General features: G+C 49.6%; 1 protein-coding gene across 42 annotated transcripts in view; it reads left to right on the forward strand.

Moving 5' to 3' along the window:
• The window catches only part of PTK2 (protein tyrosine kinase 2), a 189,603-nt gene that overhangs the window by 169,706 nt on the left and 6,822 nt on the right, over positions 1 to 13,075 (forward strand). For 22 of the 42 annotated variants that reach the window (XM_069600909.1, XM_069600911.1, XM_069600887.1 and 19 more), the window contains 7 exons: positions 296 to 382; positions 1,813 to 1,950; positions 2,682 to 2,813; positions 3,650 to 3,691; positions 7,709 to 7,771; positions 10,213 to 10,252; positions 10,579 to 10,685. In XM_069600909.1, the coding sequence (XP_069457010.1) occupies positions 296 to 382; positions 1,813 to 1,950; positions 2,682 to 2,813; positions 3,650 to 3,691; positions 7,709 to 7,771; positions 10,213 to 10,252; positions 10,579 to 10,685 (609 nt within the window). Of the gene's footprint in view, positions 1 to 295; positions 383 to 1,812; positions 1,951 to 2,681; positions 2,814 to 3,649; positions 3,692 to 3,821; positions 3,896 to 7,708; positions 7,772 to 10,212; positions 10,253 to 10,578; positions 10,686 to 13,075 lie in introns of all 42 variants that reach the window. The other 20 variants (XM_069600897.1, XM_069600915.1, XM_069600899.1 and 17 more) reach the window with 4 other exon arrangements.

Here is a 13,075-nt window from a genome sequence, read left to right on the forward strand (position 1 = left end):
CTTCTTCTTCAAAGAGTTCTATCGTTTTAGCTCTTAGCTTTAGAGATATGATCCATTAGAATGAATTTCTGTGTATGTTGTGTGGACAGGATCCAGCTTCATTTTCGCTTGTGGTATCCTGATGTCCAGCATTATTTGTTGAGACTGTTACCCCAATGAAATGTCTTCACACGCTATATCATTCTTTCCAGCTAAGCTCTTAGAGAAAATTGTTTTTTCTATTCTTTTTAACAAAAGGCAGATTCACCAAAACAATCAAAACACTATTCATATGATGCTGTTGATCTGTCCACAGCCCAGCAGACCTGGTTATCCCAGTCCGAGGTCCAGTGAAGGATTTTACCCCAGCCCACAGCACATGGTACAGACCAACCACTACCAGGTATGTATCCGCTGCAGGTGCAAGGTGTGTTCCTTTGTCCTTCATGTTCAGAGTGGGGCAGTAACACTATGCATACTGATACTGATAAATCAACATGTGTGTCTTCATCAAACAGGAACAATTCTCTGCCAAGCGCCAGGTTTCCTCACCTTGATACGGACAGTGATAAGGCATTTCCCACAGGCATTTTTGCCTTGAAAGGCTCATTTGATCCTTTCACGTGGTTGGGAGTTACATAGAAAAACTGCCTTAGATGGTTGGAAATCTGTTTGCTGTGAAAATTCCTAAAAGTTCTCTGGCAGTAATATATCGCTTCTGATTGAAACATAGTAACTGATAATAGCATTTCATGGTTAGTAAAATATTTTTTGATTAAAATATTCAAATAAACTGTGAGAGCTGTCTATATAAGTTATTTAAAAGTTTACTGTGTGTCATCAGTATGGAATTTCGGTATAAATCAGCGCATAGAGACCTTCACTGGAAGGTGTGCTGATGTTTGGAAATACAGGCTTGACTGCACTTTGTCTAAAGTAGCTGACAGCCCTGCCGTCCAGAAGCGGCCTGATGAGCTAGGGAGCAAACTCCGGTTCCTCTCTCCCTCCCTCTTCTGACTGAGCAAGAACCGCACAGAGAAACGCCTCCTGCTTCCTTTCTGCCTTGCCATCTTTCCCCACATCCAGCTAAACGCTCTTTCCCTGCCCGCACCATCACTGTCAGACTGTGCAGCCGTGTCTTTCCCACCACCTGCCCTGGTGCATGAGAGGACAGGCCTGCGGGGGTCTTGTTTCTTCTTCGCTGGGGGCGTCACGGTGAGCTGGGCAGGAAGGGGCCTATAGAGCGACAGCTTAGCCGTGTTTTCTGGCCTCCTGTTGCTTCTGCATCTGAGGATGGTCTGCGCTCAGCATTGTAATTAGTGTGCGAAGTAGAGAATGTGTGCTTTCCTAGTGTACATTTGCAGTGGCTGGCTAAGCTAACAGATGACCTTTCTCAAGGCCATAGTTGAGAGTCCGTTTCCTTGCTTTACTGGCTTCTAGAGGTGCCTGCCCTCCTGACTCATGACCCCCATTCTTCCGTCTTCCAAACTCCAGGATCTCTCTGACCCTTCTTCAGTAGTCACACCCCCTTTTCTTTTCCCTGCTGCTTCCCACTTGCATTTTAGGGACCTTATGATCTCCTTGGGTCCACTGGGATAGTCCAGAGCAACCTCCCCGTCCCAGGAGTCCTGACTTATAATCACGTCTGTGCAGTCCCTTTGCCGAGTAGTGTTCACAGGTCCCAGGGATCAGGCCTTGGACATCTTTGGGGAGCCGTTTCCCTGCTGCCACACTGTCCTCTGCAGTCTTAGTTACTTCCTGTCACCTGGAAGCCGGACTGTGCAGAAGCCACACTGTGTCAGAGCGTGACCTAGCCACTTCGCTCATCCGCAGGTCTCTGGCTACCCTGGCCCACATGGAGTCACAGCCATGGCTGGCAGCATCTACCCAGGTCAGGCATCTCTCTTGGACCAAACAGATTCGTGGAATCACAGACCACAGGAGATATCCATGTGGCAGCCCAGCGTGGAGGTAAATTGGATGTCCTTGGGCTTTGCCTTGTTAATTGATGAGGCTGTACCCAAGGCACCTTTCATTCTGAATCCTAAGATTTCTTGGTTTAGATGACCTGATTCTAAGATCAGATGCTCTCTGGGTCTGTGAATCTTTTTAACTAAAAGATAAAGAGATGCTACCATCATTAGTCCATTCATTTGAAAACCAGAGCCCTACATGAGGCCAGTGGACAGACAGAGCCTCCAGCTCAGCCGCCTGTGTTAATTTTTACCAAGTTTTCCTGGTGAAACCAAGAACCATTCCTGTGATATTGAAAAACACTTCTTTGAATCCAAGAACGTCTGTCGTTGTCTGCTATTCGTGTTCTTTTCCTTGGAGTAAACATGCCTTACACTCCATAACATGCATGTGTCACAGTTAACCCTCCTCCCGTTGTTTTACTTCCAGATCGTTTCCACTTTTTTTTTGCTCTGTTTAGTGATGCATTCTTTGCACACATCTTGAATTACTTCTTTAAACATATCCCTGCAAGAGAACAGTTGCATACCTGTTAAAGTTGTGTCACCCATGTTAACTGGAAGCCCAAGGAAAAGCGGCTCCCACAAGCAGAGCTTAAGAGAGCCTATTTCCACCACCCTTGCTGCTCTGCTCAATTTTTCTTGGAAAGACACACAGAAAAAAAGTAAGAGCACCACACGTGGACTCCTGAGAGTGACCCTCCTCAACCCCACCCCCCCTCCACCCAGGACTCGGCGGCGCTGGACCTGCGCGGCCTCGGGCAGGCGCTGCCCACGCACCTGATGGAGGAGCGGCTGATCCGGCAGCAGCAGGAGATGGAGGAGGACCAGCGCTGGCTGGAGAAGGAGGAGAGGTTTCTGGTAACTGACGCACGCTGGGTGCTTCCGCTCCTCGAGCCCCGGGGCACCCGCTGTCCTGCCAGATGGCGGCAGGGTTCATCTTGTCCAGAGCAGGAGCGTTGGCTCCCTCAGACTTGTAGTAGTGGGTTGTTTGCTTTTCCCAACTGACTTTTCCCGGATAAATTTCTAGGACGTCAGCGGCGGCATTGTGGGCTCAGACACAGAACCATTTCTGTGGCTTCGCATGGCTGCCGTGCTCATACAGAAACGACTCCCACTGAAGTGGCCGCTTGCACACAAGACACTGCCTCTCGCCACTACAGGCTGGTGGCTAGACGGGCAGGCCCCAGGCTTGTCTTCCTTGGTCCTTGAGTTCACGGTCTGAGGGGCACAGCCCTCTGCCCACATGCCTCTGGGGTTCCTGGCAGGAGGCGTCTTCTTGGGACAGCTGTTGCTGATAGCCCCTCAGAAGTCCCTGGGGACAGAGGAGCGGTGACAGCGGTCTCTGCGTGTCACAGGGTCCTCAGTCTCCCGAGCCCTCCCCCGTCAGCCCTCCTTCCTGAAATAGTGGAAGGGAAGGATGGCTGGATGGAGCAGGACTCAGGGAGCCTTCACACAGCCCCACACCCAGGGGGCCAGGGCTGGTCCCTTGGGCCATAAACATCCCCCGGGGCCTCTTGTCACCCTCTGTGCTGAGGGACCAGACACCATTGATGAGGGGTACAGCCATGTTCAGGACTCTGGGAGTCCTTCAGGCACAGAAACAGTTCAATCAACAGCCAGTGGTTTATAAGACAGATAGCCTGTTTTTCCCTCATTGACTTGTATTTTAAAAGTAACTGTCATACACTCTCCAGATTAGGCTGGACGAAGCGCAGCCCCACCGACTGGGGAGCAAGGTGAGGAGGTGGGGGAGTGAATGCCACGCCTGGCCTCTCTGCAGTCCTGTCCGCTCCCAGCTGTGTCTTCTGCCCCAGCTGTGGTGACGTTTCTAAAACTCGGCTCTGATCCTGTCCTTCTCTGACTCAGACTCTGCCAGTGGCCACCACCGGCTGACCACCCGGGGCCCTCCATCCTTCCTGCCGTCCGGGCCTACCCCCCAGGTCAGCCCCCGATAGTGGCAGAGAGGTGCGCCCAGGGAGGCGCGCAGGGCCGGCCTAGCAGCTGAAGAGCGTTCCAGGGCAAGGGCACACTGAGTGCACGAGCCCAGACTCCGGGGTCAACCGGGTGAGGGCTTAGAGTCCTAGTTGTCGTGACCCACATGACTGTTCACCGCTTTATGCTTTAATGTATTCATCTGTGAAGTAGTTATAATGTCCTCTGTAAAGGGCGAGAGCACTTCTCTGTTGGGTGGAATTGAGGATTAAGTATGTAACCTGTAAACAGTAGGGGCGGGGGAGTACACCATTAGTCTCTCCAAGGCCTTCTCTCTCTCTATCAGCCGGGAGGCAGTGCTGCTGAGAGTCTGGACTGTGCACCTCAGCCAGAATACCTGCGGGCCGCTCCCAACCTTTTTTTTTTTTTCTAAACCATTATAGACCTGATACTCTAGTAAAATAAAAAGCAGATACTAGAAAAAAGGAAAATTTTTTTAAGATATAGAAACTTTTATTATGAGCTCCAAAAGACCTAAAAATTACTATTTAGATTGCTCTAGAAATTTCCAAAGATGCTCAGCCTCTGCTTCTGTCTCATAACGCCTTGGTACCAACAAGTCTTTTCTGACCCACCCTGGTCCTTGGGCTGTGCTGGGTGCAGAGCTGCCACGCCATTCGGGAGGTCAGCTTGCATCCTGGTGGAGTCACCTTCTTCTTTGAAAACTTAACGCTGATTTTTCAGTAGTGATTCCCAGATTTTTTTCTAATAGATCAGAATCAGCAGCTGTTTATCGAAGCATCCAATTTTAGGCCCTACCTCGTTGTGTGATGTGACTTTTTTTCGAGCACTTTGGAGAGTGGTGCATCCCTCAGGTCCCTCCCCCTCTGTCGGCACACATTTGTCAGGGTGGCAGGCTCTTGCCTGGAGCACAGGGCCGCGACCTACAGTGGGATCTTGGTGGCGTGTCCCCACCTCCTTCTCTGATGTCATGAGCCCATGCAGTTTCTGAGATGGCTCCACGGCGGGCAAAGCTGTTCTGCAAACTGGCAAGAGAGAGCCATCAGCCTTGACCGGTACCTCAGTGCGCTGGGCAGTCCTGCTTTCCTCTTGGGTGCTGCTTTCAAGGAGAGAAGCTTTGCTCCCTGTTTATTTTGCTTGCTGTGCGCAGTCATTCTCTAATGCAGGGCTGTGTTGAAGGCAGGGTTTTAACTTTAAAATGAGAACGTTTTGAGTATATAAAGGCCACTTTGTGTTCTGAGAAAGGAAATGAATGTTGGAGCTGTTTTCCCCCTCGTGGCAGAGTCAGCTAGCGGGAGTGAAAGATAAGCGTCAGGATGGGGTCAGAGGGTCCCAGACGGGACTCTGCTCCCAGCCAGGCCACAGCCCTCCGAGTTTCCTCCATGGTCCAGGTCTGAAGACAGGGTGGTGCACGGGGAGAGGACTTCAAGTTGGAAGCCTTCCTTCAGCACATATTTGCTAAACATCTCATATGTGCCCATTTCTGTGCCAGTTCAGTTCAGCTGTGTCCAACTCTTTGCATCCCCATGGACTGCAGCACGCCAGCCTTCCCTGTCCATCACCAACACCCAGAACTTGCTCAGACTGATGTCCATCAAGTCGGTGATGCCATCCAACCATGTCATCCTCTGTCGTCCCCTTCTCCTCCTGCCCTCAATCTTTCCCAGCATCCGGATCTTTTCCAAGGAGTCAGTTCTCCACATCAGGTGGCTAAAGTATTAGAGTTTCAGCTTCAACATCAGTCCTTCCAATGAATCTTCAGGACTGATTTCCTTTAAGATTGACTGGTTGAATCTCTTTGCAGTCCAAGGGACTCTCAAGAGTCTTTTTCAACACCGCAGTTCAAAAGCATCAATTCTTCAGTGCTCAGCTTTCATTGTAGTTCAACTCTCACATCCATATATGACTACTGGAAAAACCATTTCTGTGCCAGGCACTTACTTAATCCTTGTAATAATCATATGGGTGAGGAATTGGATCAGGAGAGGTGAAGCCCCTTGTCCACGGCAGCTTAGCACCTCTGTGGCAAGAAGAAACAGGCATTATGCCACGTAGGGAAGGGGCGGGGAAGTCCCAACAGGTAGCACTTCGCTTGTTGACTGGCTGCGGGTTTTCAGTGAAGTCCAGCGGTGCTGGGGCACAGGGCCTCATGGACAGAGGCAGGCGCGGGACAGAGAGGCAGCCTGGTGGCTGACACGTACAGCTTTTCGCATGTTCAAACCCTGTGGCTCTTAGAAACATGTGCCCAGGAAGTGCTCAGGAATTTAGTCGAAGTTTTGTACACAGAGCTGTTCACCCAGAGCCTGTTCATGCCGGTGAAATTTTGAAAATGGCCCAAATGTTCAGCAAACGGCAGGTGAGCCATTTGTTGTGCTTCACGCATGCGTGGCGGTCTCAGTGCTTTGCCAGCATTACCGGGCTTAATCTTGACGAGGCTTGGGGTGGCACACAGCGCGTGGTGTCACCTACCACCCGTGCTACAGATGAAGAGGTTGAGGCCCAGGTCTCACAGCTCGTGAGGGCAGGGGCCTGACCCAGGTCCCACACCCTACGTACCTGCGTTGCTCTGCTTTGGTGGCATTTTCTACCCTGAGGACAGTGGAGGTTGAGTACTTTTTTCCCTTTGAGAATGAACTTGTACATCAGATGGCTAGTGCCAGTGCCCAGGCTGCTTCCACCGTGTTCTGTGTGTGACAGCATTCACACTCTGCAATACTGTGCAACATTATCCCATGTTTGCCTGTTGCCATTGTGTGATGTCATGTGTAGGCTACGGAATTATATGAGATGGTTTCACTTTTGAAAACACATTTAAGTAAAGTGAGGGACAAGCTCATTTCTCCGTCGCCACCTCTAACAGGCGCTTGTGGCTAGTGTCCTCAGTGCCCGGCCCACATCAGGACGTTCTTTCCCTCACAAGAGTAGTTTTTCTTGTGTTGCTGCTGCCAAGTCACTTCAGTCATGTCCAACTCTGTGTGACCCGATAGACGGCAGCCCACCAGGCTTCCCCGTCCCTGGGATTCTCCAGGCAAGAACACTGGAGTGGGTTGCCATTTTCCTGTGTGATCTCTGCCAAATACAGGGTTTCTGAAAGAGACGGTTCACTGGCGGAGACCAAGAAATGAGTGGTCAGCCTGGAAAGGGCAAGGGGAATGTACCCTGGGATGGGCTTTGGCCAGTGTGTCTGGCACAGAGAGGCAGGTGTTGGTGTGGCTGCCTGTGGGCTCCGTGAAACCCGCACCATTGTGCGGCAGGCTGGGGCCACTGCATGGTATTGTTTTCATGAGGAGGAAGCCCACCAAGCTCCACACCCTGACAGCATGCAGCCTACTTTGTTTAGTCTTCTGTTAGTGAAATTCGCCCACTCCTATTATGTCGAGATTCCTCTGTCTGGTTTTGAATTCTGGATGCACCATGGGAGGGGGGTACCCGTCATCGGACCATTTGCTGGTTTGGCAACACACCCAAGTAGGAGTAAGCCTCCACCTGCTGGGAAGACAGCATCGGTGCCTGCTCCCAGGGCAGGGGTTTCTCAGGAAAGAGAGCGTGCTGCTAGGAAGAGAGGTGAGGCCCATCTCCGTGTGTCACGTGGGGCACGGCACAGGCCAGTTCTGCTGGCTGGGCATGAGTGCGGAGAAGGGGGCTCTGCTGGGCCCGCTGACCTGCACTTGTCACCTCTGGGCTTCGAGAGTGTTTCTGAAACTGTGGAACTTTCGCCTCTTCAAGATGCTTAGTACAGAAATACATCAGTGGTTTTCAAGCCAAGAATGAAACTGTATGGTTTGCTCTTGTTTCTCCAGAAACCTGATGTGCGGCTCTCTCGAGGCAGCATCGACAGGGAGGACGGAGGTCCTCAGGCCCCGGTAAGCAGCTCACATCCTCGTCAGGACCTGGACCTCTTTGTGTCATGGGATGTCCATACTTTTTAGTATTTGTCGTACAGAAAACAGTAACTCGTTCCATAACTGAAACTGGCATTCCAGCCAAGGTTATTAAAACATATAGTACACAAAATTTCTCCCCCGTTACTAACATGGTCTTTTCAGTAGTGAGCTGAAATATTGAAATACGTACAAGCTGTCGTCCAGCTGCATTTGTATGCTCTCGTTTCATGTTTTATAAACGTTTCCGCACTCACAGAAAATTTGTTCAAGCAGATTTTTCTCCTGGATGTTGTAGGAGAAAATGCCTGAAATTCTCTTTGAAGACCTAGCTTCTTCTTATTCTAAATACATTTAAAGCCTGCTAGAAATATTCCCTGTTCTTTAGGTGAGAGTAGTTAAAATTATTTTATTAGGATTTCCATCAATGGATATCTGGTTAAAATAAATTAAGAAAAAAATAATAAAAAAAGAAAAACTTAAATTCCCAGTAAAAAAGGGAAACTGCCACTTGCTGGGTAATGGACTTAAGGAGATAAATTTCCACCCTAATAAGGCTTCTGGGTAGATATAAACCACTTCATTTCTAGACACACATGCCTGCCTACATACATATGTACATACATACATTAAAACATACATACATGAGACCAGGTTGTCAGCCAGCTCCAGGATGCATAGCTTTCCGTAGTCTGTGCTATAAAATCCAGCTCCCCTAAGACCTGGCCCCTGGAAGACGTGGCCAGTCACCAGCACGTGAGGGTCTGGCCTTTCCCATCACCTTTCCCATCACACACATACACGTGCACACGCACACACGTGAGGGTCTGGCCTTTCCCATCACCTTTCCCATCACACACACACACGTGCACACATACACACATGGGAGGGTCTGGCCTTTCCCATCACCTTTCCCATCACACACACACACACACACGTGCACACATACACACATGTGAGGGTCTGGCCTTTCCCATCACCTTTCCCATCATACACCTGCGTGCGTGCACGCAGATACACACACACACACACACACGCACACTGGGCTCTACCGAGTGTTCGGCGTTCAAACACACACACACACACACACGCACACACACACACGGTGGGCTTTACGGACAGAATGTTGGGCTTCTTTAGTCCACATGTGCAAAATCACACGGTCCCCCATTTAACGTCTCCACACACAGTGCTCCTTCCTTATGCTGAAAAGATGCCATACACCTGAAAATGTTTTCCTCTAAGATCAGGAACATGACGAGGATGCTGACTTTGCTCACATTTATTCAACATGGTATTGGAAGTCCTAGCCACAGCAATCAGACAAGAAAAAGGAATAAAAGGAATTCAGATTAGTAAAACTGTCACTGTTTGCAGATGACATGATACTTTACATAGAAAATCCTAAAAATGCCACCAGAAAACTGTTAGAACTTATCAATGAATTCAGTAAAGTTACAGCATACAAAATTAACATACAGAAATCTGTTGCATTTCTATACACTAAGAATGAACTATCAGAAAGAGAAATTAGGGAAATAATCTCATTTACAACCACATCAAAAAGAATAAGATACCTAGGGATAAACTTAATGTAAGGAGACAAAAGACCTGTACTTTGAAAACTGTAGGATGCTGATGGAAGAAACTGAAGACAACACAGATGCCCAAAAAGATCCATTGTGGATTTGGACTGGAAGAAGTAACGTTGCTAAAATGACCAGCGCAACCCCTGTCAAAATACTAATGGCATTTTTAACAGAACCAGGACAAATACATTTAAAATATGTGTGGAAATAAAAATGACCCTGAATAGCCAAAACAGTCTTGGGAAAGAACAGAGCTGAAGGAATGCCCCTTCTTGGCTTTAGACTGTACTGCAAAGCTGCAGTAATCAAAACAGTAAGGTCTTGGCACAAAAACAGACACATAGGTCAGTGGAACAGAATAGAGTACCCTGAGATAAACCCCCACACTGTGATCAATAGTCTTTGAAACAGGGAGTGTTCAGCGACCTGGTGGGAGCCGCTGTGGTCCTGGGTAAGGAGCAGTTGTGTCTGTGTGTGCTGTCTCATGGTCCTTGTGTTTTAAAGAAGTGGGTCTCTGCTCAGTAAAAAGTAAAGCACCTTAAAATACTTGTGTTTTAACCAGTTTACTGTTTTAGAGTAAGCAAGGCAAGTCTCTTCAAAAGTAGGCTAGGCTTCTGAACATACTTGTTTTCATTCAGTCAGCCTAGGATAGGTGGCTCTGATCGCAGCTGTAGGCACGACAGCCTAGACGAGGGCTAGTCGTCTGTGCAGGCAGCCCCCTCCCCTATCTCGTTGGCCTTTGAGCCCAGTGTTTAGCGCAGGTGTCCTGGGTGGGGCGGCTGTTGTCTTGTGATGTGCCCTACTGCACTGACCCCGTGTCTTTTTTCCCCACAGACTGGAAACCAGCACATATATCAGCCTGTGGGCAAACCAGGTAAGTTAAGAAATGGATTCCGGCGCATCACACAGTTTGTGTAATTTGGAGGGAGTATAGTTTCTTAGCTTTGGAATGCCTCGTGATGTGTTCACCCTTCTCCCGCTGCAGACCACAGCATGTGTGATGTTTACCAAATTCAGCCCATGCCTAGAGTACTGGAAAACAGCAGTTACGGCTCTAATGCACCAGAAACGCCCCGCCCCCACCCCCGAAGGGTGCCCTCTCTGAGACTAGCGCCTATTGTAATAACTCCGTTTATTTGGGAGTCGTTTCCATCCTTTCCATTAACAGACGTTACTCAACGGGGCTTATTCCTTTACCAGATCCTGCAGCGCCACCAAAGAAGCCGCCACGTCCCGGAGCCCCTGGGCACCTGGGCAGCCTGGCCAGCCTCGGCAGCCCCGGGGACAGTTACAACGAGGGCGTCAAGGTGAGCGCCTTCCATCCCAGGTGACGGCCCTGCAGTGATGTGCGGTGGGGCGGGCGGGCTCCTCTGTCGGCTCCAGACCCCGCTTGGAGTCAGGACCAGCCTTACTGGGAGCTCTTTGCCTGTGTCCTCCCACGTGATAGTCCAGGGCCTCAGTCAGATCCTATCTGAAGAGAGTTTTCTTATCAGACGGGATGTTTCTTTGAGGTGAAGTGCTAGGACACCTTCTGATGGTACAGGTGGGTTGAGCCCAACGCCTGGGGGACCAAGACCTTGAGCAGGCGCAGTGTCTCCCAGTCTGGCCACGTGGCTGGGGGCAGGGGTGCAGGTTTCGACCCTCCCCTTGCGGCCGCAACTGGGTGTGCCCAGCAGCATGTGCTGGGCTCCAGCTGCCCCTGCTGTGTGCCCACTCAACGGGAGGGCACCTCCACTCCCCATTAGGCCAGTTCTCTCAGAATATGTCTCTAAAATCAAGATGGTGTGTGGATTTGATTGGTATTTTTTCCTTTTTCATGGTGCCTAGAAAAAGGTACATGATTGAACCCAGTAGCTGTGATCAGTCCTGAGAAGCTGTGTTTCATTGACAACCACCATTTATTGAGTGCCAGCTGCTGTGGCAGAACCTGCCCCTGTGTAGTTTAAAGCTCACATCAGCCTCACGGGAGTGGTGGTCTTACCGTTTTTCTCAGCTTTCACATGAGACACCCCAGTTCCCAGAGGTTAAAGGGCATTTCAAAGGTACAGCTTCCCTGTAGCTGACGCAGCATTTAGCCGCAGACCTGGCTTTCCGTCCACATGCTGTGTGCTGCCCCTTCAGGTTCACACCAGAAGCCAAGGGGCTGATTCCTCATAGAGGCAGGAGAGTCAGAGAGGTTGTCCAGGCAGAGAAAACGTCATGTCCAGGCACGCATCAGCCTGCAGCCTAGAGGCCGCTCTCTGAGACCAGCCTGGCCCCTGCAGGGGCAGCACAGAGGTTAGCACGGCCCCAGAGGCACCCCTGTCCAAGAGCAGGTCACCAGCTCCCAGAAACCAGAGTGCTCGTCTTGGGGATGGCGTGGGGCTTGGCTTCCCCAGCTGCCAGGCCTCCGGGCCTGTGACTCCGCTAAGCAGCACAGAGGAGCAGAAGAGGACAAACCCTTTCCTGATGTGGTTTCTTCACATAAATTTTAAAAATGAAGAGAGAAATTGGGATTTTTTCATTTTCATAAGCAAAACAAGAAATTCTCAAAATGGCCTGTATTGCGGTGAAAAGCCAACTTTAAAAGTAGAGCAGATACCAGCTTAGACCTCTGACCTGTGTTCATTTTTAACATGTCGACTAACATATGAATAAATATAATGGGGAAATACCCTTGTTACAGGGTATATATAGGATATTGAAGAAGTAGAAGTCTTTGTGGAAAGAGTGTGCTTACTTAAAATACACTCTGATTGATAAGTGTGAAGTATTTATCTCTATTATCAAATCCAGTCTGAAAGAAGCGCTCTCTTTAATACAGAAACGCTTACCTTTACCTGGTATAATTGGTATTCATCCAAATAATAGCCAGGAACCAGTCTCAGTTTCTGCTTGGTGGCTTTACATTTCGGCTCTGAACTACCCAAGTCTTCCAGGACGACCCCTCCCACCACGAGTGGTTGGATTGTGTCTCTGTGGGTTGGTGGTGTGTCCTAACCTTCTGCCAGGGGCTTCCAAGTGGTCAAGCTCCAGAAAATAGGAGGCCAGTGTCAGCTGTCTGCAAAGCAAGCTGGTGCTTTGGGAGGGTCCCCAGGAGTGGCCCCTGGCAGCGTGGTGCTACCCTCACAAGAGCTGGCAAAGGATGAACACAAAAGAACGAGCTTCAGACAGAGTAGGACAGACCACCCTCTCCTCCGGGAGTCCAGTTGTGGTTCCTTGTCGGAGCCCCGGCCGCCACACCTGAGGAAGCCCCCCCTCCACACTGATGGATGCCCTTTGAGCCGGCTCTCCCGCCACATTCAGCCTCTCAGTGCCAGCGCCTCTGCTCTCAGAAGTGATGCTGTTAGTAACAACTTCCCCCTTTCCAGCGCACACAGCGTGGAGGATTGGACCTCAGAATTTAGGATTCCGCTAAATTTCTATACCAAAGGATATAGAATTCAGACAATTCTAAAGAAAAGTCAAGAAATCCATATTTCTCTCAGCCAACTTTGTCGGTCATGTTACAGTAGAATAGCTTTAAAGCTATAGAGAAAAGAAAACATTAAATAAAATTTCTAGGCTTAAAATGAAGGAAGAACCCAGCCATAAGAACTGGTTCAAATGAGGGGTAATTTTTTGTTCGTTTGTTTTTAAATGAAGCTCCTGGTATCTTTAAATACAGCCCCCAGCCAGGCATCTCTGTCACAGCGAGATGGCTGGGTTGAAGCCCGTT

Source organism: Ovis canadensis, chromosome 9 (genome assembly GCF_042477335.2).
Source record: "Ovis canadensis isolate MfBH-ARS-UI-01 breed Bighorn chromosome 9, ARS-UI_OviCan_v2, whole genome shotgun sequence".
In the NCBI taxonomy this organism is placed as follows: domain Eukaryota; kingdom Metazoa; phylum Chordata; class Mammalia; order Artiodactyla; family Bovidae; genus Ovis; species Ovis canadensis.